This window comes from Canis lupus, chromosome 4 (assembly GCF_048164855.1).
Source record: "Canis lupus baileyi chromosome 4, mCanLup2.hap1, whole genome shotgun sequence".
Lineage (NCBI taxonomy): Eukaryota > Metazoa > Chordata > Mammalia > Carnivora > Canidae > Canis > Canis lupus.
This window is the reverse complement of record NC_132841.1, coordinates 3,415,171-3,436,015: the sequence shown is the minus strand read 5'-3', so window position 1 is coordinate 3,436,015 and position 20,845 is coordinate 3,415,171. Positions and strand designations below refer to the sequence as shown.

General features: G+C 35.9%; 1 protein-coding gene across 1 annotated transcript in view; it reads left to right on the top strand.

Annotated features, from left to right (window-relative positions):
- Window positions 1-20,845, top strand: part of RYR2 (ryanodine receptor 2) — a 753,550-nt gene that overhangs the window by 618,629 nt on the left and 114,076 nt on the right. Inside the window, exons 65-69 of the mRNA XM_072822940.1 lie at window positions 6,753-6,813; window positions 8,031-8,269; window positions 9,971-10,052; window positions 15,916-16,049; window positions 19,169-19,486. Coding sequence (XP_072679041.1) covers window positions 6,753-6,813; window positions 8,031-8,269; window positions 9,971-10,052; window positions 15,916-16,049; window positions 19,169-19,486 — 834 coding nt within the window. The remainder of the gene's footprint in view (window positions 1-6,752; window positions 6,814-8,030; window positions 8,270-9,970; window positions 10,053-15,915; window positions 16,050-19,168; window positions 19,487-20,845) is intronic.

The window sequence follows — 20,845 nt, the reverse complement described above, 5'->3', positions numbered from 1 at the left end:
TCAGGCTGTGGGGGTAGGAACAGGAAGATTTCTACACCTCTCCACTGTGACCACCCCCAGGCCAATCCAGGTATCTGCCACTTGTCCTCTTCCAAGAGCAAACTGACCATTCTGCATGAATCTCCTTGTTCTTCCAGACTGTGCTCGACAGCAGTCGAATCTTCCTAAAACCCAGTCTCTCCTACCACAGTCCTGCATATTCAGTGGATTCCCTTTTCTTGAGAATAAAAATTCTGGGGGATCCCTGGGTGGCGCAGCGGTTTGGCGCCTGCCTTTGGCCCAGGGTGCGATCCTGGAGACCCGGGATCGAATCCCACGTCGGGCTCCCGGTGCATGGAGCCTGTTTCTCTCTCTGCCTGTGTCTCTGCCTCTCTCTCTCTTTGTGACTGTCATAAGTAAAAAATAAAAATAAAAAAAAATCCAAAAAAAAAAAAAAAAAAGAGAATAAAAATTCTGAATCTGGCCACAGTAGTGCTTCATAAATTATCCCCTGTGTACCACTCTATCCTCGTGTCTTGGCACATTCTCGCCTGCCCTCTATGCTGCTGGTTAAGTGGTCTTCTCTCTGTTCTTCAAAGTGTTTTATTTCTTTCTGTGCAGGGTCTTTGCACATGCTGTAATTCCCACCTGGAATGGGGTCCCTAGACATAACAGTCACCTCTCCAGTCCTCCACACCCATAATGGTTTAAACTACCTATCCTTCAGACTTCAGTCCAAATAGTACTTACTCTGTCAGGAAAACCTTCCCTGATCTCCCTGATTTTACTCCTCTCTCCTATTACAACATTCTTATAGCTCTGTGTACCTTTCCTTCATCCCAGTGACGATGTCGCCAGATTCACACATCTCTCTCTCTCTCTCTCTCTCTAAACCTCTCCTCTCACTGTGGGCTTATTGTTGTATGCGGAATCTGGCATGTAGTAGATATTTTATCAATATCTGATGACTGAATGAGTGAATCCACTAGCTTCTGCCTTCAGGAAGCCTACAGTCTAATAGAGAAAGAGCAGACACTAAGAATGCCTAAATAAGAGCTCTTGACTTGGAACTTTCTTACACTCATAAATAACTGAAATTTTACTCTTTTTTTTTTGCTTATGAAATTATTTAGAAAAAAAGTACCCAATTATCCCACAACTCAGAAGAATCACATTTATTTTAATTCCTTAAGCTGTCCGAGAAAACACTTTAGGACACTTACATTGAAGAGGAAATAACAGGTAACTAGAGATTCTTCAAACACGATCATTAAGCCCAACCAACAGTGATCCTTTCAGCTATAGGAATGATTCGAGAAGGCTGGCACAAAACAGTTACCATTTGGAGGCCTTTTCTATGTTCCCATTTTCTGGCGAATTTTTAATGTATCAGTGAGATAGCAAATTGTCCAGAGTTACTGGAGAGTTTTCAAATTTGATGGCAGAGAAGCTTCTAAGAATGCCTGGAATAGAGCAAGCACTCAGTAACATAATGAGCGTAACACTCTAAAATTTCTCTGGTTTGCCCTCTGACCCCAGAACCCTATGTAGCACATTATTAATTCCACTCCAGTATTAGCTGTAGAGATATGGAACAAGATAAGTATTGTCATCTGTTTAAGTGAAGCAGTAATTCTTGTTAAAATGTTGAGTTTTCTCCCCCTAGGTAGGGATGCCTGATTTAAACTGCTGCATAAATCTTAATGTTGTGTTTGGAAGTTTCAATCGTAAATTCTATCAATTGGTATCTCTCCCTGATTAAAAAATTAGTGGATTAAGTTTATGTTGCTCCATCTGTTACGTGCCCACTCCCAAAACCCATTCAGATGTTTAAAATGAGGACTGCTATCTTGTATCAGGAGATAGTAGCAAATTAGTCTGTGTATGTATTATCTCTAACAATATTCAGACCATGCTTACTTTTGTTTACTAGGACATATAATGAAAGGAAAGTTACTTAAAGGACTCAGAGTCTCTGAAGCTAGTATATATCTGAGAACTGAATGTGTCATTACGTTGGGGATTTCGTGGTCAGTGATGCACGGTCTGCTACTTCTGCTGGTTATTGTCATCACTTGTCATTTAGGTCTTTCCCTAATGTAATAGTTCTGTGGTTTGGTGGCAGTATACAAGTCAGAAATGAGAGCTCTTCTGGGTTTATATGTTATATAAAAGAATAACTGTTTTTTTCAAAGAGTTTATTTATTTATTTTAAAGAGAGAGAAAGCACAAGCAGGGGGAAGGGCAGAGACAGAGGGAGAAGCAGACTCCCCCCTAAGTGGGGAGCCCAACATGGGGCTCTATCCCAGGACTCTGGGATCATGACCTGAGCCAAAGGCAGGTGCTCAACCGACTGAGCCATCCAGGCGCCCCAGAAGTAACCTGTTTCTTAGTGAGAGATATATGAGGTCAGAAATACCGGAATAAATAAATACCTATAATAAAGATAATATCAGAAAACCATATTAGAGTGATACAGATATTTCTTTCCTTTTTTTTTTTAATTTTTATTTATTTATGATAGTCACCCAGAGAGAGAGAGAGGCAGAGACATAGGCAGAGGGAGAAGCAGGCTCCATGCACCGGGAGCCCGACGTGGGATTTGATCCCGGGTCTCCAGGATCGCGCCCTGGGCCAAAGGCAGGTGCCAAACCGCTGCGCCACCCAGGGATCCCTATTTCTTTCCTTTAAAGATATCTCTATCAGAGAATGTCCTGACTTTTGCGTAAATGAATAGAATATGGAATTATGTAAAATATATTTTCAGCTCAACCGAAACTTCTCACTGAGTGAAAGTTTCAATAATTTTATTCTGTTTAGTTGTGCAGATTTCAGAAGTGATAAAGTCAGTGGCACTTTCCAGTTTCTCTCTATCTCATAATTTGAGAGAAATTTGTAACTCTAGCATAATTTTGTTCCACATTATTAATGAGGATTTTGTCAAGATGAATCATTTCTTCAGAGGAGAGAATACGATAGGTATTACTGCAAGTCACAAAAGAAGGGAGAAGAACAAAACTTAGAATGGTTGTTACTGCTTTCACAATGGAAGGAAAGTCAACATTCTGCTAATATTCATATACTGATGTATATCAGATTGCAAAGCAGAAGCAAGACGTTGTATATCACATTTCAGAAAACACTGATAACTCCTGAGTTACAGAAACCTTATATTAAAAACTACAAAACAATTTGGGAGTAAAATACAAAAAGAGTATTTTGACTCTCAAACATCTTTAACTTTGTTATTTTTATTTAGAGAGTTGTAGCACTGTATAGAGTTAGTACAAAGATTTTAAAAACCAGACACTTGCTGTCTGTTGCTAGTAGATTCAGGGATGAGTTACAATTTTAATTATATGTCTTTTATGCTTACACACTGATGCAAACATACAACCTTGAAGACAAAGAGGCAATCCACAGGTGTTTTTCTAAGTGTTTGAGGACAAGGGAAGTAGTTTGGACCTTGAAAGAGTGTGAGTTGAAAAGTATCAAACTTCTGGTTTTTATTCTAGTCTGAGTAATGAAGTAATTACATGAAAATACAATTATCACTTTAAAATTTTACCATCATACTGCACTTTGTCTTTCCTGTTCTTACTGATAGCATGATGGACGTTTCTAATGATGGTCATCTGGAGAACCTTAAGAAGGGCAGAGTGTGGGCAATTCTTATTTTATTTGAAACCCTTACTAAAAACTTTACATCTTTGAGACTAACCATTTAGGTTACCTTTTACCTCTGCTGGTATTACAGATACTTTTGCTTGGTCTACACCACAAAATGTTGAAAATTCAATGAACACTTTTCCTTCATCTTTTAGGGTCTGTTCCTCACCATTTTTCACACTGAGATTCTTCCCTTCAAAGTTATACTATACCTCACATGGAGCACACCAAAATGTGTCGATTCACGGAGCTTATGGCTTGTGACTTGACAATCACAGAACATTCACATCTATCATGTGCATTTTCATTTGACCAACAGAACTTTTCTGGCCACTGGTACTGTTTCCTACTCTTCACAACTTACAATATTCAACTGAATGCCTGCTTTATGCCTGACACTGCATATGCCAGTCCTAAGGGCTGGCCTTCAGCAGGGAACATAAATCTCATCTCATGAGTTCTTACAGATGGAGGTTTAAAATACCCCACCACTCCTTTGGAAAAAGGCCTGGTCAGGCTCAGTACAAAGTACAAATACTGGTTATCTATACAAGGAGCCAGCAGACTAGGAGGGTAAGAAAAAAAAAAAAAACTGTGTATTTTAGGACGAGAGGGAGAGGCCAGCCTCTCTGACTTGATGCTTAGTAATAGTTGCATGTTGCCTTGTGTCCTGTCTTCCTCCTGAGCCCTTCTCTTTCTCCTTTTCTGTGCTGCATTCTACTTATCTTTCACACTTCTAAACATTGGAGGCTCCCAGACCCTTTTTTCTATATTTATACCCAAGCTGGCTTATTTTATTAAGGCCCATGATTTTTTAAGGTATCTGTATGCTTATGGTGGTCAAATGCATAGCTCCAGCTCAGATCTGTTCCCTGCACTACAGATTTGTGCATCTACTGCCTATTCTGCTTCTCTACCTGAGGTTAGCCTCAAAGCAGAGCACCCTACCCCCACCCTCCTCATTTTGCTCCTTTCTTATGCCCTCTCCACATCAGAAAATCTTACCACCAGTCACCTAATCGCTCGTACAAGTGCTCACCCAAACGGTCTTGAAGTTATTCTTGACTCCTTCTCATCTCATCTCACATGCAGTCCACAAGCAAATCTTCACTGCAGATATCCTAATCCAAATTTCCTGCCATCAATCTTCTGATTCTAGATGACTCTAGTAGCTTCCTAACCAACATCCACTCTTGCCCTTCCAGAATTTTGCACCTTGTGATTTAATCCTTTTAAAATATAAATCAGATCCCATCCTGTTCAAAACCTTAAGAATATCTCCCTATCACACTTAAAAAACAAAAATCAAAGTTCTTGGTTGGGTTTTAAGGCTCTAGAACCTGGCTACTCCCTTCCTCTCTACCCCATATCCTCCTTCTTTTCTCTGAATCTCCAATCATGCATTAGCCACCTCAACTTCCTTGCCTGAAACACCAGCTTCATTATCTACCTCAGAGCCTTTGCACATGCTCTCTCCTCCACCTGGGTCCTTTTCCCAGATCTATGCATGATTATTCCTTCATTCAAATCTTTGCTCAGATGCCACCTTCTTAGAAAAAGCCTCATGACCACTTGCCCTATTATGCTATTCAGTTGCCCCAATCATCATTCATATATATATATATATATATATATATATATACACACACATATATATACACACAACGAATATATATTAATTGTATAACATAAATTAATTAATTATATATAATTAATATAGTTTACAAATATAAAATATTTATTTTAGTGCACCTAATATTGTGTTTCATATTGATTTTTTCTTAATATTTTATTACCTGTGTCCCTCATTAGAATATAAGTGCCATTAAACTGTCTTTTACTTATTACTGGAACTTTGAGAATGCCTGGTATTTGATAAGTATTTATTGAGTGAATGAATAATTTTTTTAAGTGAATGAATAATTAAAGGAATAATACTTCTATGAACTGCAGTAGAAGCCCTAGGACTGCCACTAATCAGTAGACAAGGACATAACAAATTCTGCCTTTCTGCTGATTTTGTCTTCATGATTACCAAAATTTCTGAGAATCAAAGCAGATGATGAATGGGACATTTTATCTAAGAACTCAGAGTCTAGCAATAAATACCTTGTTTTTTGTTCTTATTTGTATCATGTCACTAAACTGGCTTGTCCAGATTCTAGGGTAGTTGTAAATTTTCATGCATATTTAATTCATTTTAAGATCCTTTTGTTGTGTTGCTGCATAAAGAATGTAACGTACACAAATGTTATAAATACTTACATTCAAATAGGAGTTATTAACCTCTGGACCCAGGAAATGACTATACATATTATGAATAGCAAAGTATAAAATGAGGAAGTAATAACATCAGACTGTATTGTGAGTGGTCAAATTACTTTGTAACTATGGATCTATCATTTTGTTTATTTGCTCTTATGTATCTTTACATAAGTGAAGTTATATAGTAATTGTATAATTCATATTCCTGTACTAATAAAATGTGCAATCAAGATGGATGAATTTCATCTTTTTAGAAAAGTTGTTCCCATTTTAAATATCTCATTAAGAATAGGATTTAACTTCTTCAGCCAATAGTGCTTATTTACATTGATCCTTTGGTGGTTCTTTTTCACCAAAACCCCAAACATTCAGGCAGATGAATCATCTTAATTCAGCTGAATGGAATAAGAAAGCAGAGACACGGATAACTAAAGGGGAATTAAATTTTTTAGACTATTAGCTCACCTTTTCTCATAAACATATGAGTTCACTTTAAAAATTGACATACAATATGATTTAGAAAGAAGATGAACCAGTATGGGGAGGTGAATATATTTGAAGAATTCAGTTTAAACACTTCAGCCTGGCGCAGTGCTTTGAATGCTTCTTGAGTATGTCAGCTCTTTGATGAGACATGCTTTATTGCTTTTCTACTTACATTTGCATAACCACTTTTGAGCAGAAAAACTGCATGATTTTAAACTTGACTATCAAAAAATCCTTTTAATTGAGTTATTACTGGGTTGTACCATTGACTAATTTTTGGTACACAAATATTCTTAGAAAAGAACAGTGAGAAATCCTCAGGGCAATTTGACAGCATTTTGTTTCCTCTTTAGGAAATGATGCCACATCAATTGTCAACTGTCTTCATATTTTGGGTCAGACTTTGGACGCCAGGTAAGAGGGTATATTTTTGTCTAAATGACTGTAGTAATGCTACACAAGAATATTAAGACTCACTTTGTCTCTAGATTTTATTCTTTAGAATTATAATAAAGGCTTAAGTGTGGGTGTGAAAAAGTATTTTGTAAATTACTAATACAATGGCATTTTATTATTTTTATGATCTTATATAAATTATCATTCAAATTTCAAGTAATTTCTGTAGCATCTATATATGTCACTGAGGGTTGAATTGGGAATGTATGTGAAGTAGAAATGGTAAGCTCCAACTTTAGAGGTCTTAGGAGCTTCTAGGTGTGGTACCCATGCTCCGCATTTGTGGTAACATTTAGCTTTATAGGAACAACAGGGTTTTATTCTTATTTTACAGATGAGAGGAGTGAAGCTTAAGATTGCATAGTAAGTGTGGAAGTAGACCAATTCCTAAATGTGTGTACTTTCTACCCTGAACTCCTAGCAACATGACTGGAAATACAACAGGTTGACTAAATATGAAATCAGTATATCTCAGATGGTCGATTCAGCCTTTAAGCCATACATTTATTTCATTTATTATCCAGGATAAATCTAAGTAAAAGTTCCTAAATGTCTACTACAGAGAACATTCTATGATGCTGTTTAGTTTTACTTTGAAAATTTTATGTGAGGTGTTTTGTATAATAAATTAGGAAAATAGATGCTATTATACACCTTCAGTTCCTACTAGAAACAATGGTATTAGAGGGTCACTTTTGTACAAGTTCAGCCTTTGGAGGCTCATTTAGCTGATTGCTTCACTTAAAGCACAAAATATCTAGATCATTTGGTGACTGGGTTTAGCTGGGATTAAATGCATCTTTCATACACATTGCCTAAAGAAACATTCTAGTTGTGTTAGATTTGGGATTAACTAAACTGGCTCAGAAGCTGTGATTTGTTAGAGAATAAAACAAAACACTCTCAAATTTTGAAACCACTGGTAGAAAATACAAAACATTAGCACTCATCTGGGTCCTGATTAAGTTGACTATGAAGGCATTTTGGAAAGGTAGTGCATTTTACAGAGCTATACTGCTATAAATTCAAGTGCACTGAAAAAGTTGAGAGTGAATTAAAAAAAAAGTTGACTGAGTGAATGTAATGGATCAACAAACATAAAGTAGAAGCATGTTTTATTTGTATTCCACTTTCTCCTGTTGCAAGATACATGTTCTCCCTTCTTTCCTTCCTAGGACAGTGATGAAGACTGGTCTGGAAAGCGTTAAAAGCGCCCTCCGAGCTTTTCTAGACAATGCTGCGGAGGATCTGGAGAAGACCATGGAGAATCTCAAGCAAGGCCAGTTCACCCACACCCGAAACCAACCCAAAGGTGTTACTCAGATTATCAATTATACCACGGTGGCTCTGTTGCCGATGCTATCATCATTATTTGAGCATATTGGCCAGCATCAATTCGGAGAAGATCTAATATGTATGTAAATCTATTACTTAGAGTCTCCTTATCTAATAGTACAATGAAAACTTGTAAAGGGCCCATCTGGTTAGTCAAACACTGCCTATCCATTAAAATGCACTTTTCCCCCCCCAGAACATTAGGTTGACATCTGAGTTACAGAAACCATTCTTATAGAGATAGATCCCTGAATCACATGGATTCACAGAAGGGACCAGTAAGATGGTGGCTGTGGGCAGTCACTTCCACCTTGCCGAAGTGCAGGTTCCAAATTTTACTATTTCTGTGTTCTCTCTTTCCATGGAGTTTTTCCCATGCAGTTTGACCATGAGACATGCAACATTAAATGTTTTCAAATCACCTCTGAGCCACAAGTTGTGTTACCAACAAATATGAAGACAACTGACACAAAATCTGCATTTCAATCATTGGTCCACTGGGGTGGCCCGCATATTTTTGTTTATAGGTTTCAGTCTATTTTAACGGGGGATTTCATCAGCTGTTTTTGCCTAGAATTCCATAATGATTAAAAATATGCACAGAATGCTCAAAACAATGTTGAAAAAAATATCAGGCCTGTCCTGATTTCCTGCTCTCCTGCTGATGTGAACATGAAAGGCAATGTAAGAAGCCCATGTTAAACGGTCAAGTGGGTCTTGACTGCAGCCACACCTGCTCAGACCCTGAACCTTGTCAATCTCCCAGGTAAAACATAGTGCTGGGTGGAAACCCCTACATTACTCAGTGGGTAACACAAGCATTACCCACAAAATATTTCCTTGAACCATTGTAGGAGCATTGCTTACTGGGCAATGTGGACATGGAAACAGGTCTTGAGCACAAGAATGATTGCTCCATTCATGTCATGGTAGATTCTCCAGGAAATGGTAAATGAGTTGGAATTAGAAATCCAAGGTTCCTAGTTTTTTTGTTTGTTTGTTTGTTTGTTTTTTTGTTTGTTTGTTTGTTTTGCCTCTTAAAAATGTCATAACGGATCGTAGATAAAATAAAAGGTTTTATTTTATTTTCTAGCCTCACTGTAGAATTGACTAACTTATACCTTGAATGTCAGGTCAGAAAGAATGATTTCTCCATTCATGTCATGGTAGATTCTCCAGGAAATGGTAAAAGAGTTGGAATTAGAAATCCAAGGTTCCTAGTTTTTTTGTTTGTTTGTTTGTTTGTTTTGCCTCTTAAAAATGTCATAATGGATCGTAGATAAAATAAAAGGTTTTATTTTATTTTCTAGCCTCACTGTAGAATTGACTAACTTATACCTTGAATGTCAGGTCAGAAATAACTTACCACCTCCTTTAGCATTTTTAATATTATTCACTTAGGTGTTAAAATAAAAGACACAGTCTTTATATACGTTCAGAACAGGGAGACAAAATCTACCTATTCTTGCAGATAGTCTTGTGCTTAATTTTATTCTCAAAGAAATCCTTTTTTCTTCTATCTAGAGAAAAATTATTTTTAAACATGGTCTTGAGAATGTTCTAAATAATTATAAATATTCTTTAGAATGTTTTCAGCTCCTTAAGGATTTTGAGAGAATAGTTTTTATATTTCATTTACATACGCATTTGTTCTAATTTTGCTTTTTTAAATGTTAAAATATTAGTATGCCCTCAATATGGAATTTTGGTTTCAGGCTAAACTTTCTTAGGACAACATATGAAAACAAGTGTTTTTGTTCTTATTTTTGTTTTTCCTTAGTGGAAGATGTACAAGTGTCATGTTACAGAATTCTGACTAGTTTATATGCTTTGGGAACCAGCAAAAGTATTTATGTGGAAAGGTAAGATTTCAAAAGTTTAGCTTTTAATTAGTAATTGTTTCAAGTGTTCTATTTATTTCAAGTCTTTTTCAGTTTTCCCTTAGTTATAAACTAAACAGCCAGATTAACATATTGGATTTTTGGGAGTAATTGAACAATTGTTAAGCTAAATTTGAATTGACATAATAATAAGAGTCAATCAAGTTATGTTAAAAAAAATAATAAACCATAATGGTAAAGACCATATTTAATGTAAAGATTAAACAGTGTTTATGAATGAGTTTTATGAAGATACCTACTAAAACACTTTCTTATATATCTGAAAAGCAAAATAAGCATGAATATAAGCAGTTATTAAAATGGGCTTTTTTTTTTTTAATTCTCACATTCAAGAGGAAGAGATTATCAGGTGATGTGGACAGTTCAAGATAAGGTCTCCCCATTGCATTTAAAATAAGAGGTCATCGGTGGCTACAGTAAGAGTTTTCTGTGAAAAAGAGAAAAAAGGCAGTTTTTTAAGTCTAGACTAAAGAAAATGACATTCAGAGAGACAACTAATAAATAAAATAAATAAATGAAAGGATATTCTGGTGGAATAATATTGAAAAGATGTAAATTCTCCCAAAATTAATCTATGATTAATTATAAGACAATTTCAAGTAGAAATTTGTTTTTTATTGAACTTTACGAAGTAATTTGAAAGTTCATTTGAAGGAATAACTAATGAGGCTAGCCAATAAAATTTTGTGAGAGGAAAACAGTAATGGAAGGGTAGTCATTTGACCTACCAAATATTAAAACTTCTATATCATCAATAATTAAATAGGGTGGCAAGTGCATAGAAATAGGAGACTAAGTCAATGTAAAAGGATAATTGAGTTCACACTGCATGGTTTTTACCTGAATTTTTTTTCAAGATTAATTTATTTATTTTGGAGAGAGAAAAAAAGAGACATGATGAGTGGGAGGAGGAGCAGAGGAAGAGGGAGAGAGAAAATCTTAAGTAGACTCAAGCTGAACATAGAACTGACTTGGGGCTTAATCCCTCAACCCTGAGATCATGACCTGAGCTGAAATCACAAGTCGGATGCTTAACCAGCTGCGCACCCCAGGCATCCCTTGTCTGCATTTTTTAGTTAATCTCTTTTTTCACATGGGTTTTTTTAGCTTCAAAATATTTTATACTACAGAAGTTTTATAATTTATTGAAATGTTACTTTATTTTTGATTGTAGGCTTTTTTTCATTTCCATAAATAATGCTAGATCTGTGATCATAGTTTTCTATATATATATATTTATTTTTATTTATTTTAGCTGTATTCTCAGAATTTAGAAATGTAGGTTAGAGTAGGCGTATATTAAAGGATTATGAGTCTTCTCAGAAAACTGATTCAGTTGACACTGAAGTTTTACAAGAGAATCATGCTTTCCTCACATTTTCCTCATTTCTGATTATTATTCTTTTTACTATTTAAAAATATAATTAACTATTATATGGAATAATATATATATATAAATGGAATCCCATTTCTCTTTTCAAATGCAATTTCCTAATTCCCAATTCCTATCCATTTTGTGTTTTCTTTGCCATTTTTATTTCTTAATTATATGAATTTCCTTTCATATCTGTTGTACATTTTTCTATCAATGTGTTGTCAAGTAATGAATTTTTATGTATTAAAACTATACACCTCTTTCCTGTTATTTCTACCATCTGTGACTTTAGCATTTTCATAACTTTCTAGTGATTATCTAGAACAATACCAGTAAAACAGGTAAAAACTGTATCTGTAAAACTAGGTACAGATAATGTTTATGACATGGGAATTTTAATTATTATATAAACCTATCAGTTATTTCATGGGTTTTTATTCTTCTTAGTTTAATATTTTTAGATAGGTTATACCATGCTCATAACAGCTAAAAATTCAAACACTTATTCTCTTAGGTTTTTCATTCTTCAGTTGTTTAAATTTAGCCTTTTAATCCTTTGCTCACTCAAAAAATATGTATTAAACTCCAGATTCTGTGATACAACACTAAGCAAGATAGATCCTTACTCTCAAAGAGCTTATACCTAATGGAGAAACAAACAAAAAAAGCAAGCAAAAAATGTAATATTGGCAGATTTTCATGTGTGAATAAACACACAATAAAGATAATAACACAGAGTACTCAAGAATGTATGTTTTAGAACATGATTTTTTAAGATCAGAACTTTCCTCCATTTGACAGAAGGCAGATAGTAGATAAATCAGGTATAAATAGCTTCCGTTTCCTCTATGAAGTATGCCTCAGCCAAGTGATGGCTGAGGAAAGAAATGGACGATGTTTGAGGAAAGTAGAAAAAGTCTAAAATGATCATCTCTGGAGTAAGAAGGGTATTTACTAGAAGTGATTCTGAATTTCCTATTCCTCTTTAGTGTTACATGGAACACAAATTAAATTTTTAAAATCATCTCCCACATGGAAAGTATTGATTTTTAATTGAAATGTAATTGACATACAATGTTGTTAGTTTCAGGCATACAACATAGTGATTGGACAATTATATACATTCCTCTGTGCTCACCACCATAAATATACTTACATGTGTCACTGTGCAACATTATTACAGTATTATTGACTGTATTCCCTTTTCATCTTTTCCTCTCTTTGACTTTATTTTTTTAAGATTTATTTATTTGAGAGAGAGAGTGTACAAGTGTGTGAGTCAGGTAAGGGTTAGAGGCAGAGAGAGAGAGAATCCTCAAGCAGGCTCCTCTCTGCAGAGCCCTATGTGGGGCTCGGTCCCATGACCTGAGATCATGACCTGAGCTGATATTAAGAGTCAGATACTTAACTGAACAGGCCACTGAGGTGCCCCTCTGTGATTTATTTTGTATCTAAAAGTTTGTACCTCTTAATCCTCTGCCTATTTCATTCATCCCCCAACTCCTTGCCCAAGTTATGATTTATTAAATATGTCTTTTATCTGCTGATTTAAAACAAAAACCTTTATCATATACTGAGGTAACATATTTATTAAATCATATTTCTAGAATCTATTCAGTTCTATTATTTGATTTTGTAAATGTTTAGGTCAGTAGCCTGCATCCTGAACTGCTAGTAGTTTGTAATACATTTTGATATCTGGTAATGCAAATTCTCTCATTACCTGAGCAGTGCTGATATTGTTGTTCTTCTTATCTCTGTATTTTTTTTTAATATTTTTAATTTTTATTTATTTATGATAGTCAGAGAGAGAGAGAGAGAGAGGCAGAGACACAGGCAGAGGGAGAAGCAGGCTCCATGCACCGGGAGCCCGATGTGGGATTCGATCCCGGGTCTCCAGGATCGCGCCCTGGGCCAAAGGCAGGCGCCAAACCGCTGCGCCACCCAGGGATCCCTCTCTGTATTTTTTTAATAAAATTTGGGGTCCTTTTGTTAGGTTCTAAAAAATAAAAGATATATGTTTTCTTTGTTTGCAATTATAAAGCCATTTGGGGAGAATATAAAAATGAAAATCAAAAGATGAATAAAAGATATTTTGAAAAAAGAAAAAGTGACACTGTGACTGAGAAAAATGTGGATATTGAAGTGCCTGAGCAACTCTGTCAGTTAAACATCTGGTTCTTGATTTCAGCTCAAATGGTGATCTCAGGGTCAAGAGCTTGAGCCCGCATCAGACTCTGTGCTCAGCGCATAGTCTGCTAGAGATTCTCTCCCTCTACCTCTGCCCCTCCCTCTACTCGTGTGTGCCCTCTCTCTCTCAATGAATAAATAAAGTCTTAAAAAAAGAAACATGTAGCTATTTTAATGAGAGTCCTTTAAAAAAAATTGCTATTTCTAGAATACCAACACAAATGATCAGAGTTGGTCTGAGAATTACTAATTGAATCAACATTTTAAAGTAAATTATTAAATAGGCTCACATGAATTTTTAACAAAATGAAAGGACTTGTCCAGTAAGATGTAAAGGAATAAATTTCTTTGGTGTCATACATGAAACATTTTAGGGTATCAGATTCTTGAATAAATATATTCTCGTTATTTGTAAACACTTACGGAACTCATAATATGTGTCAAAAATTTTGCAATTCTGGGCAGCCCGGGTTGCTCAGTAGTTTAGTGCCTGCCTTCAGCCCAGGGCATGATCCTGGAGTCCTGGGATCGAGTCCCACGTCGGGCTCCTTGTATGGTGCCTGCTTCTCCTTCTGCCTGTGTCTCTGCCTCTGTCTCTTTGTGTCTCTCATGAATAAATAAATAAAATCTTTAAAAAAAAATTTTTGTAATTCTGTGCCCAGAATTATTTTTTGGCAAGGAAAGCAAAACATAAAAAGAGTGAGTAATTTTCCTGTAGTGATACAAGTATTAGGAATTAGTTTGGGATTCAGGTCTGTCTGAATCAAAGCCTGTACCCTTTGTAATTTTTTGATATCCTAAATTACTTTTAATAATGAAATATTTTTCAGTATTTGAATTAAACTTGATGTTTATAGATTCTCTATGTTGTTCAGTGTTATTCTATGAAGGGGTATTTTCTCTTAGCTGACTAAATGTCCAATCATCTTTAATTAAAATATTAGGGGCATTATTAATTTTAAGCAATCATATATGTTTCAGGCAGAAATTTAGAACTACCTAAGTGAATTATTTAGTCTTTTCTCACTTAGATACATTTTATTGACTTTGAATATAAAACATTTATATAAAATAATTTAAGGAGATCCTAATATGTGAAAAAACTCTCATATTGTTCTACATTTGATAATGTCCCAGTGAATCCTTGGATTACATAGGTAACTGAGGGAGAGAATTTTTGTCAGTGTCAGGGGGAACTTTGGGTCATACCCTGCACTGAATCAATTAATCACAGAATGATTCCTTAAACCTCTTCCTTCCCTAAAAATGATGAGTGAATTTTGAGTGTTATTAATAGTTTTTGGTATTTATTATGTCTTAATATTTCATAGCTACCCTGAAATGATTTATACTAGTAAATTTTCAAAAAATTGTACCAGTGTATTGGTACCAGTACTTTATTTTTTTAATGTTTATCAATGCATTTATTCACCTAGCAAGAATTCTTCAGGTCACAATGTTTAAGGAAAAAAAAAATGGATGGGACACCTGGATGGTTCACTGGTTTAAAGCATTTGCCTTCAGCTCTGGTCATGGTCCCAGGGTCCTGGAATCGAGTCCCACATTGGGCTCCCTGCTCAGTGGGGAGCCTGCTTCTCCCTCTCCCTCTGCCACTCCCCCTGCTTATGCTCTCTTGGTCTCTTTCTCAAATAAATAAAATCTGAAAGAAAGATTTCAGAAGGAAGGAAGGAAGGAAGGAAGGAAGGAAGGAAGGAAGGAAGGAAGGAAAGAAAGAAAGAAAGAAAGAAAGAAAGAAAGAAAGAAAGAAAGAAAGAAGAAGGAAGGAAGGAAGGAAGGAAGGAAGGAAGGAAGGAAGGAAGGAAGGAAGGAAGGAAGGAAGGAAGGAAGGAAGGAAGGAAGGAAGGAAGGAAGAAAGAAAGAAAGAAAGAAAGAAAGAAAGAAAGAAAGAAAGAAAGAAAAGAAAAAAGAAAGGAAGGAAGGAAGGAAGGAAAAAAGGAAAACAGAAAGAAGTGTCCAAACTTTTGGGGGGATTTGATAGGGTTTTTCTTGTGATTTTGGTCTTCTTTTTAACAATAGATAATTTAGCTTTTTTTTTTTTTATAATTTAGCATTTTTTAAATGGTAGGGACTTTGCTATTGAAAGCATATAATGTTTTGTGATATAGAAATTGGATTTTGGAGTTAATTTTGTTATTAGCACTATTATCCCTCTTGTAGGTTAAACTGGTCACTTTTAATATGGCTTCTTCAGTCATCCACTTGGAAGAATTAAAAAATATAAATATTTTCCACTTGTAGGCAACGTTCTGCGTTAGGAGAATGTCTCGCTGCTTTTGCTGGTGCCTTTCCCATAGCATTTTTGGAAACTCATCTGGACAAACATAACATTTACTCTATCTACAATACTAAGTCCTCACGAGAAAGAGCAGGTAATGCAGAAGCATGTTCACTATTTATGATACAAAGTTGAAACTTAATGACATTTACTGTATTTTCCCATAGTAATTTTTTCTAATGGGCCATTTCAGTTTATTATCTCCAATGCTATTTGTTCTTAAATGTTAATATTTGGATTTTTTTGAATGTTATATATTATCCCCATAGTGTCTGTGAAAGGAAATTTATTTCTTCTCAGGTAATGAGTCGCAAATTAACACTTTTAAGAATAAGACAAAATAATTAGCAGAAATGGAAAAAAGTAGGTCAATCTGATTTCTGATTCAGTTATCTCTTACAGGTGGTCAGCAAGCATATGGTGTTCTCATTTGTTCCATTTATGGATTTGTACCCTTCAAGTTTTTTTGTTCACCAGATACATCTATCTTATTGGGACAGGTTTATTCCATGTGATTTTTTTCTAATAGTTTAGTCCAATTATTATCATTTTAAAAACCTATAAATCAGAGACACAATTAGCCAATGACTTAAATTTGGGCCTTAGCATGCATATTCTTAAGATTTTTATGTCTGTATGTATACTAGGCATCTATAAATATAATAGGCCTTATGTACTTTTCACTTGGGAAAGGTCTATTTTTCTGAATAGCTAGGCTCATTTTTTCTACTATCCTAGTTGAGTAGCTTTTAAAGCCACTGCTGATGATTTCAAGGATTGGTCTGTGAGAATCTATTAGAATTATTTACTAAGATTTGAATTGAGTTGAATAAGAAATAGTTAACATAGCAGAAAGTAGTTGTTTCTCTAACCAGTTGTTTAAAGGAAACAAAACAGAGTACTCAGGGCCTTAACAAGATATCCTCTTGTATCGTTTTTTGTTTGATTTCCTCAAAGTCTGATATAGTATACTGTATTTTATTTGCTTTCCAATGACCCTAAAGAGTTCTCAAAGCTTGGGCAGGAACTATTTGCTGTTGACAAATGCATACCTCTTTGTTAATGAGATCATTTCTCTGTGTAACTAACTTGAGTTTTGGGGGGAGCTGCTGGTTATACTGATTTTATAATACTTTTTATCAAGTAAGGAGTCTTTAAAACACTTGAATCATCTCTATTTAATTTCCCTCTTTTATAATTCTCATTTCATACAACAGAAAGTCAAAGAAAAATATTTTAAATGTGATTTAGCAATATTTCTCTGCATAAATTCCACAGTATATTTGTAAATAGTAAAACATGGTTGAGCTTAGGCTATTAATCATCTGTGTAAACCTGCCTTACTAAGTTGTCTAATTTAGGATTTTTGATTGATTAATACTTTTGTTCTGAGTCCAGAATGAAGCATATTTGTTATTCATTCCAGACAAGAAAATGCACAAAGCAGATAATTTACCTGCTTTTATTTCTGTAACACATTCTTTGTGTGACAAAGTGAGTGAACTGGATCAAATGAGTCCCTTTTGTTCATGCGTTAGTCACTGGTCAAGAAATCTTGATGTACACAGGGATGCAGGAAGGGGATTTGGCACAAAGATGGGCAAAACTGGAGACTTTCTCTCAGGGAGTTTTTAGCTGCCATAGGAAAGGGACTGAGAGCCATATGTGATCAAATTCAGAATAAAGACCACTCAGGACTCCAAAATGCAGTTGTTAGCTGAGGACCCCAGGGAAAGACTTCACAGAGTTGGTTCACTAGGGATCCTGAAATTAGAAACACTGAAACTCTGATGCATTCTGTGAAAACTTCAAGCCCTCAGGGGAGAAAAGTCAGAGGGGATGAAAGGATGGAACACTAGGTAAAGTAGGCTTTCTGTGTCAGGGAAGGAATGGGAACAGTATCAAAGCAAATGGAATCCTTTTATGGGCTTTAGGAAGAGGAGTAACCTGGGGAGGTCACCCTTGTAGACATCTGTCATGAAAGAAATTGGGAAGATGAATGGGCATGAGTCACCAATTCAGAGAATGGTTATGGTAATTTAGGAGAGGTGGGTTTGAGGAAGGCCCTTTGGATGGAGGATGTGGTTGTGAGAGATCCTGGAGGCCCCATCCTGTTGTGTGGAAAACACAATAGCTTTACAGCCTAGATATTTCTTTTCAGTTTCTAGGGCAGGAGACTGACTAGATAAGGTTGTCTTCGCCAAGACTTGCTCAGGAGTTGGGAGGAGAGGAAAGGTTGAGTTTAAATTTAGATCCATTGTGTGTTAAGTTGCTTTTGAGACATTCCATATTACAAGCAGAAGTTTTAAGAAATATGGCTTTGAGAGTTGTTAGCTTATAGCAGAAGCCATTGAAATGGCCAAAATTACCCAGATGAACATAGAAGGTGAAAAAAGAAAAGAGAATTTAAGTTAAATCCCTAAAAACAAAACAAAACAAAAAAACCCATACCAACAAAAAAAAAAGTGAAACAGAACAAAATAACAACAGCAAAAAACCTAACAACAACATTTAAAAGTCCATCAAGAGCAAATAACCAGGAAAGGACCCTAACAAGTTCGGAGGGAGTCAGGAAGACCAAATGCATTCAAGTTAAGGAAAAAGGAATTTGGGTAGTGATGGGAAAGCCTCTGGAACAGTTAGTGGGGTCAAGGCTTATGAACAAGGGAAATCGATACAGTGGGAAGCAGAGGCCTTCATTTCTGGAAGCTAACTAATGCACAGGAGATCTGAAGCATAGCCACAGGCTGCTGGGGAGGAGATGCTACAGAGCAAGGGGTTCAAGACGAGACCAGAGCGAGGCCCCTGCAGTGGGGCAGGCTCTGCTCTGAGAACACTGGCCAAACCATGAGCAGGGAGCTCAAAGCTCCTTGTGCTGAAAATGGGGGAACCGACAGTGTGGGATAGAGCCTACAGAAGGCTTGTGGGCAGACACAGTTGATATTCTGGTTTGCTCTGAAGTAGAAGAAATGGTCATTTTATGATCTTAAGGGGATGATGATAGGATAGGAACTTGGGAAAAAGAAAGTTTGAAATACCTGTCATGAATAAGAGGGATGGGAGCCAGGTGAAGGCATGCCAGGTCTTGCTGCATTTTGAAGCCCAGCATGAAATGTTTGCTTGTGTCAGCTAGAAACAAGAAATCTGGCTGTCACTGTCAGTCAGTTCTTTCATTGAACACAGTTTATTTTTATGTGTGTTTCTCTAGCTCTTAATTTAATTTGCCAACTAATGTGGAAGATGTTTGCCCAAATATACCATCTTTGGAGAAACTCATGGAAGAAATTGTGGAATTAGCTGAGTCTGGCATTCGCTACACACAAATGCCACATGTAATGGAAGTCATACTGCCCATGCTTTGCAGCTACATGTCTCGTTGGTGGGAGCATGGACCCGAAAACAATCCGGAAAGGGCTGAAATGTGCTGTACAGCCCTGAACTCCGAGCACATGAACACACTTCTGGGAAATATATTGAAAATCATATATAATAACTTGGGAATCGATGAGGGTGCCTGGATGAAGAGGTTAGCAGGTAAGAATTGGAAAAGAAATGCACCACTTGAATTTGTATTATTTCCAAAAGGGCTTGAAATCAGAAAACTAGGGGTGTCTGGCTGCCTCAGTCAGTAGAACACATGACTCTTGATCTCAGGGTCATGAGTTCGAGCCTCACATTGGGTGTAGAGATTACCTAGATAAATAAATTTTTAAAAATGAAGTACAGAAGACTTGGATTTTCCTATCTTAGTCTTTATTAATATTTTCTTCACTTCTCAAGAACTATTAAAATATGTTTTCTGTCATGCTGTTCTTTAAAAACATGTATATTTAATCAAGCATCAGAGAACTTGCTACATCGTTACAACTTTTTTGCTGTTGTTACAACTTTTAAGCAAGTTGCAACAAGACTGTTCCTGATTGAATAGTCTCTGTAAGATTAATTAGTAAATGTAGCCATAAAAACTAATGATTCTGTAGACAGAGACAAAAATAAAGATGGATTTTGAAACAACCCTGTTTTAGCAATTCATCCTATTAGGAGTGGGGGAGAAAAATCAAAACATGCAGTCAAAAATTTGCATTTGTTTATCTATCATTGCACTATTTACATTGGATAATGGGAAGCAATTTTTTAAAAAGATTTTATTTATTTATTTGAGAGAGAGAGTGATAGAGAGTATAAATGGGGTTGAGGGAGAGGAAGAAGCAGACTTCCCGCTGAGCAGGGAGCCCAATGTGGGACTCAATGCCAGGATCCCCAGATCACAACCTGAGCTGAAGGTGGATGCTTAACTGACCGAGCCACCCAGGTGCTCCAGGAAGGAATTTCAAGGATGAAAAGAAGGGTTCTTAAAAAATTGAATTCAGAAATAAATAGATAAATAAAATTATTCATTTATTTTAAAAACTCCAAAGTAAACACCAATGTCTTACTCATTTGGGTAGGGTATTTTCTCTTTTATACATTTATTATTAGTAAATGAAAAAACAGTGTCCTAGCAATCTAATTCTCCCATTGGGACAAGGATGGGGAAGCAGAAATGATACAACTGGATGTACTCCCATGATTATTCGGTGGTACATATTCCTTGTAAAGAAAGGGCCATAGGAACCTTTTCCATTTGGGGATTTTTCTTCTTCTTTTTTGTGAAAATAATTGATTTCTGAAGTGAATGGACATGTTTTTGAGGTTTTTTTTTTTTTTTCTATTCCGAATTAGCTGCCAATTAAAAAAAAAAAAGAAAGCGGATCAAATTCAATTCAGTAATCATTTTTAAACAGCAACTGTGCAATTAGGTTTGGGACTCGAGAAATAGAAGTGGCATGGGCTGAATCCTGAAAGAAGCCAAGTGCTGGGGGTAGAGGATCCAAAAATCATGCTACAATTGTA